This window comes from Talpa occidentalis, unplaced genomic scaffold (assembly GCF_014898055.3).
Source record: "Talpa occidentalis isolate TD23 unplaced genomic scaffold, MPIMG_talOcc4v2.1, whole genome shotgun sequence".
NCBI lineage: Eukaryota > Metazoa > Chordata > Mammalia > Eulipotyphla > Talpidae > Talpa > Talpa occidentalis.
In genome coordinates, this window is record NW_026555331.1 from 27,237,980 (window position 1) to 27,256,138 (window position 18,159).

Sequence of the window (18,159 nt, forward strand, 5' to 3'; positions counted from 1 at the left end):
CTAAAAAGCATTTGCATTTAATAATGTTTATAATCGTGTCTTAGAACAAGCAGCTTTACTCTATACTACGCAACATTTAAACAGAGACCCGACGAATTTAGTACTAAAAAGTAAAAGGCAATTAGTTAAAACCATTATTAATCACAGAAAAATGTGACAATCTTTAAAAAAAACGGTATCTCTACTTGATTAAAACTGCTCCTGCTCCGGGCCAAAAGTTAAGTCCCAGTCTTTGCTTTAACCCAAGTTACTCAGAATAGGAACTGAAGGATAAGAGAAGAAATCTACTAAGTAAGAGCTGGTGTCATGTCTGAAAAGCTAAGATTGTACGTGTATATACAGTGAATATCTAAAAACTTAGCTGTAGCAATAACCTCGACCTCATTTCACGCTAGATAAGTTGATTGATTGATAAGATTTATTTTTAAACTCTACCAAACAGAATTTTCAACATATGGGCTAAGGTAAATGTGGTTAATCACCAAGGGGCAGGGATACTAGTAAAGGTTGCTCCTAAAATTACATGCTAATTAATTTTCAACGAGCTGCCAGCCTTGAAACACACTAAGAAATGGACACACCACAAGGCTGGCAGAAAATAAACTAATAAGTCTGTTTCTCCTTTTCGGCCAAAGCGTTGAAGACGTGTCGCAGGGCGACAACACACCATTGGTGGAATTGTCCCCAAGACCAGAAAAGTTGACTGAGTCGAGCTCCAGGAGGGTGTGTAATTTGGGCAGGTGCCTCTGGCCCGGCTCCGTCCCGAGAACCACCCAGGCCCTGGGGGGCTGCGGGAGCGGGGTCACGCTCTGCACCCGCAGCCTTCAACCGGCAGCTTCCGCGCTGGGAAGGGACGGGGGGCCCCTCCCAGCGACACCCCGCGCGCCCCCAGGGCCAGACGCGACCCGAACCCCTGCTCGGCGGGGTCCCGCCGACGCCAGCCGACCGGCCCGGGCCCCCGGGCGCGACCTGCAGGGCGGAGGCGCACGGCCGCCCGCTGCAGAGGCGCCAACTTTTACACCTACTTTTTGTTTCGCTTCGGGTCTGGCGAGACTCTGGCACCGCCCAGGACCGGGACCCCGACCCTGATTTTCCACCGCCTCGGGACGCCGCGTCCTCGCCCCGAGGTCTCCACCGGCTTTCGGAGAGCGAACTTGTCACCCTGGTCGCCAAACGCGGTTCCCAAGAGGAGCGCCACGTCAATCACAACCACAGTGATAATAACAACAATGATCAGCGCCTGCAGGAGCGGGACCGCCCAGGCTGGCCGGCGATGGAGCGGCGGGGACCCACTGCGCGCGGGGGTCGGAACGAACAAGAAAGTCTGGAGCGCGAAGGCTGCGCCGGGCCAGGGAGTAGTTTTCCTCGCAGCCTCCTAGTCGCCCGGAGTTCGGGCGGGCTGTCTGTCTGTCTGTCTGCTGTCTGGGGCCGCTTACTTGTCTCCCCAGTTGCGCAGGGAAAGTTTGACAAATCCGGGGCGCCCGGAGCGGATCTCCCCGAGCCGCCCTCCCTTCCCCGCCCCGCGCGCCCCCCTCCCCAGGAATAATCCCACCAACTCCCGGCCCCGCGTGCAAACTTACGTTTGATCTGCCGGGGTTTGCTCTGCTTTCGCCGGGACATCTCGGCGGCGGCCGCAGCCCCTGGGGCTCCCGCGCGCGGTGCCTGCGGTCGGGGCTGCCGCTCCCTCGGCTCGCGCCGCCGCCACGGGCCAGGCTCGCGCCGCCGCCGGCCGGACTCCAGGTGCCCCGGGCGCGCGGGCTCCGGACACGGGGCTCCTCCGCGAGCCGCGGATCCACGTTTGGAGATGCGCAGGCAAATGGAAAGAGAGCGGGGGGCCGAGGGAGCGTGACAGCGGGGAGGGGAGGGGGCAGTGGAGGAGCGACGCGGGCTGGAGGGCAGAGAAAGGGAATTTGCACAGGAACGGTCAGGGGGAGAGAAGAGGGGAGCGGGGGGCGCGAGGAGAAGGCGGCCGAGGAGGGAGGGCAGGGAGGGCGCGCAGGGGAGAGGGGGAGAGAGGGGCGGAAAGCGCGGACGCAGGAGCGCGCGGCTCTCCCCTCGGCTCGCGGGGCAGAGACTCGAGCGCCGCCGCCGCCGCTCCGGGCCGCGCAGCTCTGGCTCTGCCGCGGGAGGTGGCGAGGCGCGGGAGGGAGGGGCGCGCCGGGGCTGTGGGGAGGGGAGACTATTCCATCAGCCAAAGGAGGATTGGCTGCATCCAAAGCCAGTCCGGATGCAAACTAGGGCCCCGGCCTCCGTCGGGCGAGGTGCTGGGGAGCGCGCTGGGGGTTGCAAGGTTGGGGAAGGGTTGGAGAGGGGCCACCTTCTGCAGTCACCGCGTCAGCGCTGGGCAGCTGCCAGGCACCCCTCCCCCTCTTTCAAGAAACTTCTTCCAACAGCCCCCTCTGACGGACCCCAAATCTGCTCTCTCGTGCCTCACCCATCCAAGCGGGGCACAAAGAAATCTCAGTCTCTCCATAAACTTTGTGCCTCCAGTTCTGCCGCCCCTTCCCCTAGCCTCCACCCCGCCCCTTCCAGATTCTTGGCAGGAAGGTTAGGCCACTGGCAAAATCCGCCAGGAGGGCCAGCTGATCACAAATGCCAACTGTGTGTCTTGGGGCCAGTTAAGTGCTCTCATCTGCCCAGGCTCTCAGGAGACCATTTCAAGGTTCCCTGGAGACCGATGCGGACAGGGGCCATTCCCCACTTGGCCCGCTGGGATGGGGTGCTGAGCAGCGCCCTAAAAGTGCTATTTCTCACCCAGAGTTTCCATTTTAGATTGTAATAATGCCTAATTTTTTTTTTGCGGACAGGCAGGTATTTCTCTCATGACAGAAAGGAAGACCACTAGCCAAGGGATAAATCCTAGGTGGGAAATGAGCTATCCCGCCTAACAATATTAACTTTTTAAGGAAGTCTATGGAACTTCTGAAGTCCCACCTCAACCCCATGACCTTTCATTCTTTTAGTTCTTCTGCCACAGGGAAGCAGCCAGCAACTAATAAAAGATTTGATCTTGCCATAATTTCCAAGCAGGTAAGACCCAATAACTATTACATGTTTCTTTAGCCTTAAAAATTTTGTTTCATTCGTGTTCATTTATTGTGTGTATAGTATGCTGAAATTGGCAAGCAAAAAAGTACAAATTTTGAACTGATTTGCATAGTTATTATTTTGGCCAAGTTAAGCTGTATGAAGTTAGCTTAGTTTCTTATAGTTTCATATACACTGAGTGTGGCATATATTCTCCCTGGTGGGCTGGAAGGACCTTCTCTACAAGTGGGAACGGAACTAGCTATTTTATGTAATCAGTTTTGACTAATAAACTTCACTGCAGTTAACATGTATCCCCCAGAGCCTGCTGGCTTTTCCTTCCTGGTTGTGAGCTCATCCATTCTAATCAAAAATTGTATTCCCCTTTGTTTGGTTGACCAGTGTCCTGTGAACCCCAGCAAACCCCATATTCTAAAAGGGTCTGGGGACAGCAGAGAGCCTGTGCTGATGGAGCTTAGTGCAGGCTACTCAGTGTTGAGGAGAAGGCACTGTAATGTGTCATTTATAACCCCATCAGGGCATCTTCTGGAATGTGTAGAGTTGCCCTGTGAAAGGTATGGCTTGGAGAATCTTGATACGGAGCTGAAAACCAATTGTGAATTTTATTATATTATCATTAATACAACTACCATATGACATTGTCAGAATACAGGGTCCTTAGCAATGGAAAATACACTAAATGACAAAATCTGTCCCCTGAAGAACCAACAAATTAAAGCTGTAAGTACCATGAAAAGCAGGGTTATTTGTGTTTGTGTGGCGGAATAAATAGAGAACTACAGATTTTGCCTCCTTAATTTTCAATTCATTACAATTAAACTGGTGTACTTAGGTTGAATGTATTATACATTATGGTTTTTAAAGATCTTTTTACAGAACTGGCTGACTTTTCATATCACCCAAAAGGAATGTGCATTGAAATTAAAATATCATAACAGTTAGTGTTTCTTTTGGCATTTGAAATGGTTAAATATGCAAAGTAAAAGAGAAACAAATAAATCTCAGCTAAATATTCAGTTTAAAAGCTGAAAGGAGCAAAAAGTAAGGGGATTCAGGGCAAGACTGATAAAATATCCAGACTGCATTATTAGAAATAGATATTAGTTTATCTAAATTTATAAAAGAATATATTTATTACAGTCAATGTAAATGAATTAAACTAAGCAACACTGTTACATTTTGTTTTCGCATCATTTTAATGAGAATGTTAATGATATTTAAAGTTCAATTTTTCTTTTTCTAGTGTAACTCACTGGGGTTATAAAATAAAAAGACAGCAAAACCTATAAGCAATTATCTCTGTCCAAATGGATATAGCAGCCCCAAACCACAGCTACATGACTATCAAACAATGATTATGAAAACCACAATTGAAAAAAGCATCAGGGAATGATATTGCAAAACCACAGCAACAAATGTGTCTGTGATATTGAAAACCACAATTCACAACTAATACCCTGCGGATCGCAAATTACTATTTAACTATAAATGTGAAAATGTATAAGTAACAGCACAAAATAATTTCTCATTTACTTAAAAATGAATTATTCATTTTCTAGACTCGCTGATTTCATCTCTATATAATGGTTCGTTTTGAAAAGTTTCTGCTTTCAAAGACAAATCATTTTAAATCACTGACAAAATGTAACTTACTTTAAAAGCAGAAAACATGCAACCTTTAATAACATTTCCTCAAATGGGAAAAGAATTGATTTGAAATAACCAAACATCTACCTCAGTCTAGCTTTCTTCATAAAGTTCCTTAGGAGTGAAAAATTATATGAGTGGAAACTATTTATGGAAAAATTTTTGAAGTATTCTATTACAACTCTGATGACAAATTAATGGTATATATTCTTAAATAGTCAACTGGAATACAGAAAATAACAATATAATGAGATGCCAGTTCCAAAACTACTTTAATATGCAAAATCAAATATTTACAAATGAATAAAAATAATATTGTTTGCAAGTTGACAAGTTAGTCAGATTTAGAATATTAAGATACAGGATGCCCCATTAAATTATACTTACAGATAAGCAACGACTACTTTTTAAGCTAAGTATGTACCAATTGTAACATCAAACACATTTATCCTAAAAAAGTATTGTTGCTTATCTGAAAGTCAAATTTAATGGGGCATCCTGTATTTTACCTGTTAGCATTTTCACAAATTCATGGTTATTCATAATATTGTTTATAAAAAAAGAGAAATCCTACAGTGCTTCCTGTTAAACAAAGCTATTATTTAATTCTTGAACATTATATTATTAAGGGAAGGCATATTAGAAGGAATAAATTTCTATCTAAAAAATCTTACTTTACTTGGCACAATACAGAAATGTGCTCCCAGTGTAAAAGGATTGCATTCATGTATGTCTCACTCTTGCATTTGTTTTTAAAATGTGTTTTTTCCTCCAAGGGATCAACAAATTGATAAAGCAACCTCCCAAGCCACATCTTATTAGGCAGCAAGCTGCCTTCTTTATTATAGGAATAAACAATATTCAAAAGCTTCAGAAAGACTTAATTTTTTTGCCCTTGTATCCTCACCAGAAATTGAATACAGTTTATCTGCCTCGATTTAAGATTATGACACTGAATTGAACAAGAATGCAGTATGAAAATAGTGTTTAGTATTTGTATCTTTATAATTTCAGCAGTTTAAAAATAAAGATCAACAAATTCATCTAAAAGGCATTCCTACCTTATAACTAAGAAAAGGACTATCTGTTTAAACTCTGGCAAAGGCGCCAAGCCAAGGGCTTTGAAAACATTTAGTCATTCTAGATCAGGGGTTTAACTTTTTCAAGTAGACCATCAATCCCTTGAGAAAAGTTGTATGTACAAAATTTTTCTAAGTAGTGGCTCTACTAAAATCAGATTTTCAGAAATATCAGTGGAAAAATATATATATACCAATATGGGTTAAGAATCATTATTTCTTTAAGTGTCAATTTTTATATTATCCTGAAATGAAAATGCAGGTGATTTAAGTTTTGCTCTTTGCAAATTATTCTAGAAGAACATCAGAGTATGAACTATTTATTAGTTCCTTCTGGATGAATCTGTGTAACACATAACACACCTCCAATTGTAAAATTAGAATTGAATGAGTAAGGTCTCCAACATTAACAGACATATGTTGATTTTGCCTGCCTAGCATCCAATCTCTCTTCTGGTAATAATGCTATGATATTTTTTGAAGAACTACTCCTCCTCAACCACTATCTGGTCATGTGATGTGTGACCTTCCCAATCCCTATCTGTCAGACTATTTCAAGTGTGTTTTCTAAAGCGATTGGTTCAATGGCCCAAATTATTTCCATGGGTGTCCGACCTGGAAATCTTTCCTAAAAGCACTTAGGAAAAGGTTCTGTTTTTCTTTCCTTTTTTTTTTTTTTTTAAAGGTTCTGTTTTTCTGTGGGAGGTGCTCTACTGGGAATACAAACCAAAATTGCTGTTGGCCATCTTTGGAAGAATCAGTTAAGAATACTATCAAAACAGAAGTTTAATTCTGTCTTCTCATTTCAGAATCTGACTCGGGGAAAATCCAAACTACGATATCTATCAATATCCAACACTGTTTTAGATCCATCAATAGTAGGTGTCTAAATAAACATTAAAGTCTTGGTCTATGACATTATACTTTACTTTCATCTGTTTCACCAAGTTAACATCTCTGCACTGTAGCTGTCAGTTTTCACAAGAAGATATCAATGACCTCCCAAGTCAGGGGGAAGAACTTCAAGAACACCTTTTTGTCCACATAATACTGTGATCCCTTGCCAATTTAATTATATGTAAATACAATCCTCATTAATCCCCTCCCCAATATTAGTCCCCAATATAACTAACTGGAGAGTAATGTTTGTGAGGGCCAGAAACATGTCTATCTTTTTCAGAATTTTATTCCCAGCGCTGGACTCATAGAAGGTTTTAACATAATTATTGAAAGAAAAGGGTTCAGAATTATTCTGTCTTATTTGAAGACGCCTACCATTCCCAGACCTCATCCACACATGCATGGATATGGGAGACAACAGCCATGACTCCCTGTTGCTAATGGTGGATGCTCAGAGCAGCAAGATCTGACTCAAATATGACCAATCAAATTCTTCCCTTAAGAATCTAGAGTTGGGAATCAAGAATTTCATCCTTACATGGGCAGCTCTCATGAAGGAAAGAAAATTCAAACCTCTGAAATTAAAACATCATTGTGTGAACAGAGTAATAGTTTGTCAGTACACAGAAAAATAAGTAAAACAAATGTCTTGAAATAAGTAGAGTTGGGAACATGAAATGGCATTCTGTTCCAGCTTCTTCATGGGATGTGGCAGCACTTCTGCCCTTCACACCACTGAGATATTTAATGTCTCCTCAAAATAAATCCCTCCCAAGTATTTTTTAAAAAAAAAATTGGCCTAAATTAGCTTTAGCTGATTCCTGTTACATTCAGGTCAAAGACTAAACTCAGACAAAAATTAACCATGTATGACTTCAGTTTGCTTGACAGAATATTTGAATAATTAGACATATCAACTTAACTGCATTTGTCCACTTTCCTCCAGAAAAAATATATAAAAAGCACTGCGTTCTTCTAGCTACTTTAGAGAAATAGAACCAGTAAGGTATAATACATGTGTGTCTATGTATATATGATCCTCTCCATCTATAAAAATATGAGTAACTATGTTATATAGACATTATCTGTCCATATCTGTCTACCTACTACATAGAGAGAAAGAGAGAGAGGGGAGGCGGGGGAGAGAGAGAGATATAGATTGAGATTATAAGGTATTTACTCAGGAAGTTATGGAGGCTGAAAAATACCAAGATACAGAGTTGACAAGCCAGAGTCCCTGGGGAACCAATCAGAAAATTGAGTGTGAAATTAAAGCCCTGACAACCAGGAGAACCCTTGTAAAGTCCAGTCTGATTCTGGTTAAGGCAGGATATCCCATCAGGAAGACAATCACACAGAGTGGATATTCTCAATTACTCTGACTTTCTGTTCTATGCAGACCTTCAGTGGACTGGATGAAGCCCACCAACACCCACCAATCTGCTTTATCCAGTCTACCTACTCAGTGTTAATCGCATGGAAAAACATCCTCACAGACACACTCAGAATATTTTACCAATGATATGGGCACCCAGAGCCCAGTCAAGTTGACACAAAATGAACTGTTACTTTGGATGATCTTTTTTCCCTGAGCAAGTCTAAATAACAAAATTCTCTTATGAATGTTAAGTGGGTAAATCTACAATTTTAGCATAGATAAATCATGATGTTATCAATTACCTATTTTGGACATTCACTTCAATTGGGGGGAACTTCAAAGAGGGGGGAGTTTGTAATTTCGAATTCAGAGTTCCTCAAGGGCATGATGATTGATAGACATGCATATCTACAACCCTCCTGATTACATATATTCTGGCCCCAGATGTTTGATTTTTACTTTCAACTGTGCTTTGCCACATTTGAATAACCATCTAACAGATTACCTTGTGCATAAATTTTATGAATGTTTTCAAAATTTGCATGAATAATGTTTATACTTCTGTGGTGGATTTTATTTTCCAAACTTAACTTTTGCCATAAATTCCCAAACGCAAAAGAAGAAATTCAACAGATTTTAAGAACACTTGTATGTACATACTTAATCAAATCACTTTGTTTATCTACTTAACAAAGTGTATAAATATATAGCATTAGGAAGGAATTTAAGGTGAAGTTTAAAGGTTTGGGGTTATGAAAAACCTCACAAGGGTAGAGTAACAATGGAATCATCTAAAAGAAGCTGAAAAGAATAATGATATCACCTCTTAAATGTATCTTGTATACCTCTGAAAAGGGGTGATCTGAATCACACAGTTTTTGTAAACCAACATTACCTCAATTTAAAAAATAAAATAAAAAATGTATCTTGCAATGAAAATTAAAACTTTATGACTAATACACTCATTTAAAAACCATTTTTATTTGTATTGAATATAGATGATAGATAGACAGAGATTTAAAGGTTAAACAGATTCTCAAGGCCCAAATAAAAATAAGTAGTTGCTTGTCCACTCAACATCCCAATTACAATTCCTGCTCCCAAAGGTATAACCATTGTCAATACTATTTAGCTGAGTCTGCTAGTGTTCTTCTCCTAATCTCTAAATAACATGCTTTGCTACTTTTAAAACATTTATTAGTTTAAGTATTATTGACTCTATTGATATTTACTATAGAAATATAAAGATGTTATAGCTGTATAGCCCCCTAACATACTTTATTCAAATTTTTGGTTAAATCAACGTTTATATTTTTATTAAGATATTCCATATAAGACACGGTAATTACATTTTCTTTTGTTCTAAATTTGTCTTTCCCAGAGTTAATAACGATATTCTTCATAATTTTCTGTGAACTATTGCTATTTATTTCATCCCCAAATCCTTTTCCAGTACAATATAAAGATATCTTTACATGAATATATTGAAAGCTATAAGGTAATCTTTCTGGTGGTTGTTTTCCTCCTATGAAGGTGTCCTTTTTGGTGCCTTCCATCCTTCTGCTCCATTCACTCCATCAATTTTTCTCTGTGACTAAAAATCCTTTCATCATCATCATGAGAATTCACTTGATTTTTGTCCTATATTAGATTCTGGCTTTCTTGAATATTGTATATTCCCCCCCTCCCTCTTTTCCTTCCTCCCTTTCTTCTCCCTCTTTTCTTTATTTATTATTCATTCATTCATTCATTCTTTTCTTTTGTTGTTTTTTGCTTCCTCAGAAAATATATACACAAATTACTTTGTTTTAGGTTTTAGCAAGGCTGGAATTCTCTTTGTTTTGCCCTTATCTACACTATATAGCTTGGGAAGGTATACAATTCTAGGCTGCAAATTATTTTCCCTCATTATTTTTCTTTTATTTTTTTCCAGTTTTATTGACCGATAAATGTATTACATTTCATTGTATTACATATAAAATTGTGCAAGTTTAGGGAATACAATATAATGATTTGATATACATTTTGCTAAATTATGATTGCAATAAGGTTACCTACCATCATTTATTAACTTTTGTATATGTGTGTATATGTGTGATCAGAGCATTTAAGATCTACTCTCCTGGCAAAGTACATAATATTATATTGTTAACAACAGTATCTATGCTGGATATTATATCCCCAGAATTTCTTCACCTTTAACTGGCATTCCCGAAGCTTTTGTATCCTTGAGAATGTCTTTATCTTGCCTTCTTTTCTGAAGGATAATTTTGATGTATAAAGTATTTGCTGGTTGGCAGATATTTTTCCCCTTTGATCACTCTGACCTGACAGTTAAAGTTTTGCATGAGAAATCTGTTGATAGTCATGAAGGGATAACTTTTAATTGATAAGTTTATGACAATTTTCCTGCTTTTAAGATTCTCTCTGTCTTTAGCTTTTGATGGTTTAATCTGTGTTTTGGCAATAGTTGAATTTGTTTAAGCCATGAGATTTATAAATATGGATGACATGGGTATGGGAAGATTTCAGTCATTTTTTTAAAAATAAATTTTCATTTTCCCTTTCTTGCAAGAATTCCCATAATTAGCATATTGGTTCTTTTTATAGTATCCCATGGATTACATGGCTATCTTCACTCTTTTCATCCTTTTTGATTTGATCTCTTCTGAATGGATAATTTCAAGGCTCTGTCTTCTGTTTCACAGATTCTTTCTTCTGCTTAATTCATTTTGAAGTTAATGCTTTCTATTGCACTTTTAAAATTTCATTCATTATATTCTTAATTCAGAATTCCTGTTTGTTTCTTTTTTGTAATTTCCATCTTTTTAAAATTTCATGTTGTTTGTATATAGTTTCCCTAATTTCTTTGAATTATCACTCTGTGCTTTCTTGTAGTTCATTGGGCTTCCTTAAAACAGCTATTTTGAATTCTTTGTTGGATAAATTGTGGATCTTCATGTCAATTACTAGATCATTAATGTGATCCTTTTCTGGTGTCATGCCTTGATTTTTCATATTTATTAAAGTCTTGCATTTCTCTCTTTACACTTGAAGTAGCTGTCCCCTACTGCAGAACTTACTGACTGAATTTGGAAAAGTATTATCTTTCTTTAGCCCTAGTAGGGATTCTGGTGCTTTATCAGAGCATCTCTGGATGCACTTGTTCCACACTTCTTGCTCCCTCTTGTGACAGAATATTTAAATTGTATGCTTTCTCTTGATCCTGAGGCATACCAATTGCAGACAGTCTCCTTTTGTTTCCCCAAAGGCAATTCTAAGTGGTCAAGTTTGTGAATTCTTCCTGACCTCCAGATTTGGTCCAGATTTCTGTGCATGCTCACTAGATGTCTACCAAAGCCTGCTCTTGCTACCATCAGGAGCTTGTATAGGAAACTGACCATGGTGTGGGGGTGGGGTGAGTTCAGGGCACAGAGTGTTCTGGGTATCTGTGGGTCAGCTGGAGGACTCCATGGATGAGATGTCCCAATGACAGAGGTACGCTTCCTGATGTAGTCCATGATGGAGTTAGTAGGATCCATGTGCCTTTGCTTCATTTTGAGCCCTCAATGCTGTTCTCCCAGCCACTTCTACTGGTTATACAGCTTATGACTCAGTTCTTTTGATGGATAGAGAGAGAATGGATTTATCTGAGAGAACCCCACACAGGTGGTGAAGCTAGATGTTCATTCACATATTCTCACTTTCTCCCACAGGAGAAATCACAAATCAAAAAGAGTTCTCTTTGTCTACCTTCTCACTGCTGCTATGGACAATATACTTTCTTTTTTTTTTTTTTTTTTTTTAAATATTAAATTTTATTTTATATTCCCCCATACAATTGCAAACGCCCCATTCTGACCCCAATCCTTCCCCTCCCGCCCCCACCCCCAAAAAGTGTCTCTGGTTCATAGTTTTTTGTTGATTTTGATTTTCACTTTCTTATATTCATTTTCCTGGACCCTTATTTAAGTTTTCTAGATTCCTGCTATGAGTGAGACCATCCGGTATTTTTCTTTTTCTTTTTGGCTTATTTCGCTGAGCATGATCCCTTCCAGTGCCATCCATGTTGCTGCAAATTGCATGTGTTTATCTTTTTTGAATGCTGAGTAATATTCCATGGTATATATGTACCACATCTTCTTGATCCAGTCATCTACTTTTGGGCATTTGGGTTGTTTCCAAAGCTTAGCTATTGTAAACAGTGCTGCTATAAACATAGGAGTGCAGGTGCTCTTTGGAATTGATGTTTCTGTGTCCTTTGGGTAAATACCTAGGAGTGGAATTGCTGGATCATATGGAAGCTCTATGTTTAGTAGGTCCAGAAATCTCCACACAGCTCTCCATAATGGTTGGACCAGTTTGCACTCCCACCAACAGTGCACAAGAGTTCCTTTTTTCTCCACATCCTCGCCAACATTTGTTGTTGCTAGTTTTTTTAATATGTGCCATTCTCACTGGTGTGAGATGGTATCTCATGGTAGTTTTGATTTGCATTTCCCTGATTACAAGTGATGTTGAACATTTTTTCATATGTCTGTTGGCCATTTGCATTTCCTCTTCAGAGAAGTTTCTTTTTAGCTCTTCTGCCCATTTTTTGACTGGATTATTTTCTTTGTTGTTGCTGAGTCTCATCAGCTCTTTGCAGATTTTTGTGATCAGTCCTTTATCATTAGTGTTGGGTGCAAAAATGTTCTCCCAGTTGGTGGGGTTTCTCTTTGTTTTTGTTATTGTCTCTTTTGCTGTGCAGAAGCTCTTTAATTTGATGTAGTCCCAGCTGTTTATCTTTCTCTTCACTATCACTGCTTTGGGTGATGTGTCTGTAAAGATGTCTTTGATGTGCAAATCCCGTAGTGTTTCGCCTATATTTCCTTCTATGTATTTTATGGTTTCAGGTCTTATGTCTAGTTCTTTAATCCATTTTGAGTTGATTTTTGTGTATGGTGTGAGGTAGTGGTCAAGCTTCATTCTTTTGCATGTAGCGACCCAGTTTTCCCAGCACCATTTATTGAACAAACTTTCTTTGCTCCAATGCATAGTCTTTGCTCCTTTGTCAAAGATTAGTTGACCATAAATCTGTGGGTTTATTTCTGGATTTTCTATTCGATTCCATTGGTCTGTATGTCTGTTCTTGTTCCAATACCATGCAGTTTTGATGATTATGGCTTTGTAGTATAGTTTGAAGTCTGGGAGTGTGATGCCTCCATTTCCTTCTTCTTTTTTTCAGTAGAGCTTTGGCTATTCGGGGTTTTTGGTGATTCCATATGAATTTCATCAATAATTGTTCTATTTCTTTGAAGAATGCCATTGAGATTTTGATTGGAATAGCATTGAATCTGTATATTGCTTTTGGTAGGATGGCCATTTTAATAATGTTTATTCTTCCAATCCATGAGCAGGGGATGTCTTTCCATTTCTTTGTGTCTTCTTCTATTTCTTTTAACAGTGTTTTATAGTTTTCTTTGTATAGGTCCTTTACCTCTTTTGTTAGATTTATTCCCAATATTTGATTTTTTTTGTTTCGATAATAAAAGGGGTGGTTTTTGATTTCTTCTTCTTCAGATTTATTGTTTGTGTATAGGAAGGCTACTGACTTTTGCGTGTTGATTTTGTATCCTGCCACTTTACTGAATTGATTGATGAGTTGAATTAGTTTTTCTGTGGAGATTTTGGGGTTCTCTATGTATATTATCATATCATCTGCAAATAGTGATAGTTTGACTTCTTCTTTTCCTATTTGGATTCCTTGGATGTCTTTCTCTTGTCTTATTGCTCTGGCTAGGACTTCCAGTATTATATTGAAAAGCAGTGGTGAGAGTGGACATCCTTGTCTTGTTCCAGATCTTAATGGAATTGCTTTCAGCTTTTCACCATTGAGAATGATACTGGCTGTTGGCTGTCATAGATGGCCTTTATGATGTTGAGGTATGTTCCTTGTATCCCAAGAATTTCAAGGGCTTTTATCATGAATGGGTGTTGCACTTTGTCGAAAGCTTTCTCAGCATCTATTGATATTATCATATGGTTTTTATATTTCTTTGTTTGATGTGTTGGATAACGTTGATTGATTTCGGATGTTAAACCATCCTTGTGCCCTGGAATGAATCCAACTTGGTCGTGGTGAATTATCTTATGGATACATTGTTGGATTCTGATAGCTAAAATTTATTGAGGATTTTTGCATCAGTGTTCATTAGGGAGATTGGCCTATAGTTTTCCTTTTTTGTGTTGTCCTTATTCGGTTTGGTATTAGTGTAATATTGGCTTCATAGAACGTGTTTGGTATTGTCCCTTCCTTCTCAATTTTTTGGAAGAGTTTGTGAAGGATAGGCACTAATTCGTCTCTGAATGTTTGGTAGAATTCATTTGTAAATCCATCAGGTCCTGGCTTTTGTTTTTGGGGAGGTTTTTATTACCATTTCAATTTCGCTGCTTGTAATTGGTCTGTTTAGGTGTTCTATTTCTTCTTTATCTAGCTTTGGGTGATTGTAGAGTTGTAGGAATTTGTCCATCTCCTCTAGATTGTTGAACTTGTTTCCATATAACTGTTCATAGTAGTTACTGATTATTCTTTTGATTTCTGCTGTGTCCGTTGTGATTTCTCCTCTTTCATTTATGATTCTGTGTATTTGTGCTTTCTCCCTTTTTTCCTTTGTGAGCCTGGCTAGGGGTTTGTCTATTTTATTTATTTTTTCAAAGAACCAGCTCTTGGTTTCATTGATCTTTTGGATTGTTTTTTTAGTTTCAATTTCATTTATTTCTGCTTTGGTTTTTATATTTCTTTTCTTCTACTGGTTTGGGGGTTTTTTGTTGTTCTTTTTCTAGATCTTTGAGCTTCGAGATTAGGTTGTTTCTTTGAGTTCTTTCTTGTTTTTTGATGTGAGCTTCTATTGCTATATATTTTCCTCTTATTACTGCTTTGCTGCATCCCATACATTTAGGATATTGGTGTCCTCCTTGTCATTCAATTCAAAGAATTTTTTAATTTCTTCTTTGATCTCCTCGTTAGTCCAGTGGTCTTCCAGTAGTGTGGCTTTTAATCTCCATGAGGTAGGATAGTTCCTTGCCTTCTTTTTATGATTTATTTCTAGTTTGATGCCTTCGTGGTCAGAAAAGATGGTTGGTATGATTTCAATCTTGGTGTATCTGTTGATGTTTGTCTTGTGCCCCAGTATGTGATCGATCCTGGAGAATGATCCGTGTGCGCTTGAGAAAAATGTGTACTCCGTTTTTTTTGGGTTTAGTGTTCTGATGTCTGTTAAGCCCAAATGCTCTAGGTCCTTATTTAGAGCTTTAGTTTCTTTACTTATTTTTTGTCTGTTGATCTATCCATTGTTGATAGTGGTGTGTTGAAGTCTCCCACTACATATGTGTTTTCTCTGATGTCTGTTTTCAGAGAGGACAACAGTTGTCTGATATATTTTGGTGCTCTTTCGTTTGGTGAGTATATGTTAATGAGTGTTATTTCTTCTTGAAGTATTGTCCCCTAATCATAATGTAGTGACCATTGGGGTCTCTTTTTATTTTTTTGAGTTTGAAGTCTGTTTTATCTGATATAAGTATAGCTGTTCCTGCTTTCTTTTTTGGCCCATTTGCTTGTAGGATTGTTTTCCATCCTTTGACTTTGAGCCTATTTTTATCTTTTGTAGCTAAATGTGTTTCCTGGAGACAGCAAAAGGTTGGGTTTTGTTTCTTAATCCAGGCTGCAACTCTGTGTCTTTTTATTGAAGAGTTTAGTCCATTTACATTTAGAGTTAATATTGATATGTTAGCATCTGTATTTGCCATTATGTTTGTCTTTCCTTTGATTTTATTTATTTATTCTTTTAATAACTTTTTTTTTTTTTTGGTCTTCTTTCGTTGTTATTCGTCCCTCTGAGGTTCTGGCTTTAGGATTCCTTGTAGTATTTTTTGGAGTGGGGGTTTAGTCGCAATGAAATTCCGGAGTTTCTCTTTGTCTGGGAAGGTCCATATTCTTTCTTCATGGAGGAAGAGAGCTTTGCGGGATAGAGTATTCTTGGTTGGCATCTGTTTCTTGGAGTCTGTTGACTATGTCCCTCCACTCTCTCCTTGCCCGTAGTGTTTCTTCAGAGAAGTCTGATGTCAGCCTGATTGGTTTTCCTTTGAATGTTATCTGTTTCTTCCCTCTTGTCAGCTTCATTATTTTTTCCTTGTCCTGGATTCTTGGGAGCTTTACTATTATGTGTCTTGCTGTGTTTCCTTTCGTCGTGGAAGTTTGGTGTTCTTCTTGCTTCTTGTATATCAATTTTCAGCTCCTTCTTCGCATTTGGGAAGTTCTCTTCAATTATATCCATGAATATTTTCTCTGTTCCTACATCTCTCTCCTCTCCTTCTGGAATTCCTATAACTCTTATATTTCCTTTCCTCATGGAGTCAGATAGTTCCCGAAGTCTTTCTTCATTCTTTTTCCTTCGTACTTCTCTTTCCTTTTCTGTTTGGTTCTTTTTATTTCTGTGTCTTCAAGATTACTTATTCGTTCTTCCATTTCATCTATTCTGCTTTCATTGCTTTTCCCAGAGTTCTTTAGTTCCTCCATTAATTCTTTGATCTCCTGCATTTCTCTTACTTCCCTCTTTAGGGACTCAATTTCCTTCTTCTGATCTATCACTTTTTTAATCATGGCAATTTTAAATTCTCTTTCTGGAAGGCTCAGAAGTTCTTCCAAGTTGCTGTCGTTGCAATCTGGGGAGTGGTTTTCTTTTTGTGGTGTGCTTCTTTCCTGAGGAGTTTTTAGGTTGCGTGTGGTTCTTCTACTCCCTACTGTCTGTTTTCTAATTTGTCGTATGCGTTGGGACACTGTGTTGCTCGGACTGACTGACATCTTGGGTGAACTTCTCCGCTCCCCTCTGGCTCTTCCAGGAGCCATCTCTGTCTTCTGGGGGAGCTTTCTGCTGGTTTTAGGCAGTTTTTACTGAAAGAAATGTCCCTGTTCTCAAATGGCGAAGCGGGGTGCAGTCCCTGCGCCTCCGGTTTCAGGCACACTCTTCTGCGCACCCGGTCTGCCCCAGACGTGGGTGCCTGCTCCCTCTGTGGGCTCAGACTGCTGGTCGGAAGGGGCCTGGCGTGGAATAACTCCCGGCTGGCCACTGGTCCTCCAGAAACCTTCTGCCCTTTTCAAGCAGTCTTAAGAAATGTCCTGTTTTATAGGGTGTTAGTGACTTTTTTTTTTCCTGGTCGCTAGGTGGCGCCAGAGATCTCTCCTATTGTCCTTGGGGGGCTGTTTTTCGCCTCCCCACCCCGTGGACAGAGAACAGAGCGGGAATGGTAGGGCACCTCAACAGCTTTGGGGTGCTGTGTCTGCCTTGTGCCCCCGTCGTGGAGAAACCACGCCCCGAATTTTCGTGCCCCGGGTCTCAGTTCAAAGCCCTCAGTTCCAGGACGCGGGCTGTAGCCCAGTTCAGTGGCGCGGAATGGCGCCTTTGGCACCGCTCCCGTGCCTGGCGCCTGGTTCCTGCTCACTCAGGGAGGGACCTTCACCTCAGTGAGGACCTCCGCGTCTCCCCGCAAGCCTAGGTCGTCTCCCCGCAAGCCTAGGTCGCAGGCGCGGGGACCTGGGCAGCCGCGATCCAGGTCTGCACTTGCTTTTCAAGCTCCGAGCGCGCCGCGTTTCCGCGCCAGCTTACCGGCAGCCCGGGCTGTGTGCGCGTCTCCCGGGTCTTTGTTCTTCTCTAATGGCGCCCGGAGCCGTTCGCTCACCGCCGAGGCGGGATCCTGCAGGGTTCGCCTCAGCTCCCGTTCACGGGGTGTGGTGGCTGCAATAGTTCCTTTCCAGGCACAGTCCCGCTTGCTGCGTCGTTTGTTCTTGTTGGTCGTTTTGGTTTGTTGTTTCCTCCTCTCTGCCGGTCGGAGAGTGCCGCCTCTGTGGGCGGGGGGGGGAGCAGGGTTCTGCGCTTCCCTCCCTTCTAGTCCTCTTTTATGGCCACTTCTCTTCGGGCAGTTCGCTGGCGTCACCCGTTTATCTTCCGTGTCCCGGTTCTCACTGACCTGCCGCTTTTCCTCCCTATTCACTTTTTTTAATGGGAGATCTTACTCGCAGCGTCTCCTCGCCGCCATGTTGCTCCGCCCCCTCGGACAATATACTTCTTC

General features: G+C 40.5%; 1 protein-coding gene and 1 long non-coding RNA gene across 4 annotated transcripts in view; one reads left to right on the forward strand and one right to left on the reverse strand.

The window, feature by feature from the left end:
• ZFPM2 (zinc finger protein, FOG family member 2) overlaps positions 1–2,119 on the reverse strand; it is a 450,746-nt gene extending 448,627 nt beyond the window's left edge. For 2 of the 3 annotated variants that reach the window (XM_054692032.1, XM_054692031.1), the window contains exon 1: positions 1,581–2,119. In XM_054692032.1, coding sequence (XP_054548007.1) covers positions 1,581–1,620 — 40 coding nt within the window. In that variant the 5' untranslated portion in view covers positions 1,621–2,119. Of the gene's footprint in view, positions 1–1,025; positions 1,184–1,580 lie in introns of those variants that run through there. The other variant, XM_054692033.1, reaches the window with a different exon arrangement.
• A 73-nt stretch (positions 2,120–2,192) lies between these two features.
• Positions 2,193–18,159, forward strand: part of LOC119238819 (uncharacterized) — a 35,974-nt gene continuing 20,007 nt past the window's right edge. Inside the window, exon 1 of the long non-coding RNA XR_005123685.2 lies at positions 2,193–3,030. This is a non-coding gene — a long non-coding RNA (uncharacterized LOC119238819). The remainder of the gene's footprint in view (positions 3,031–18,159) is intronic.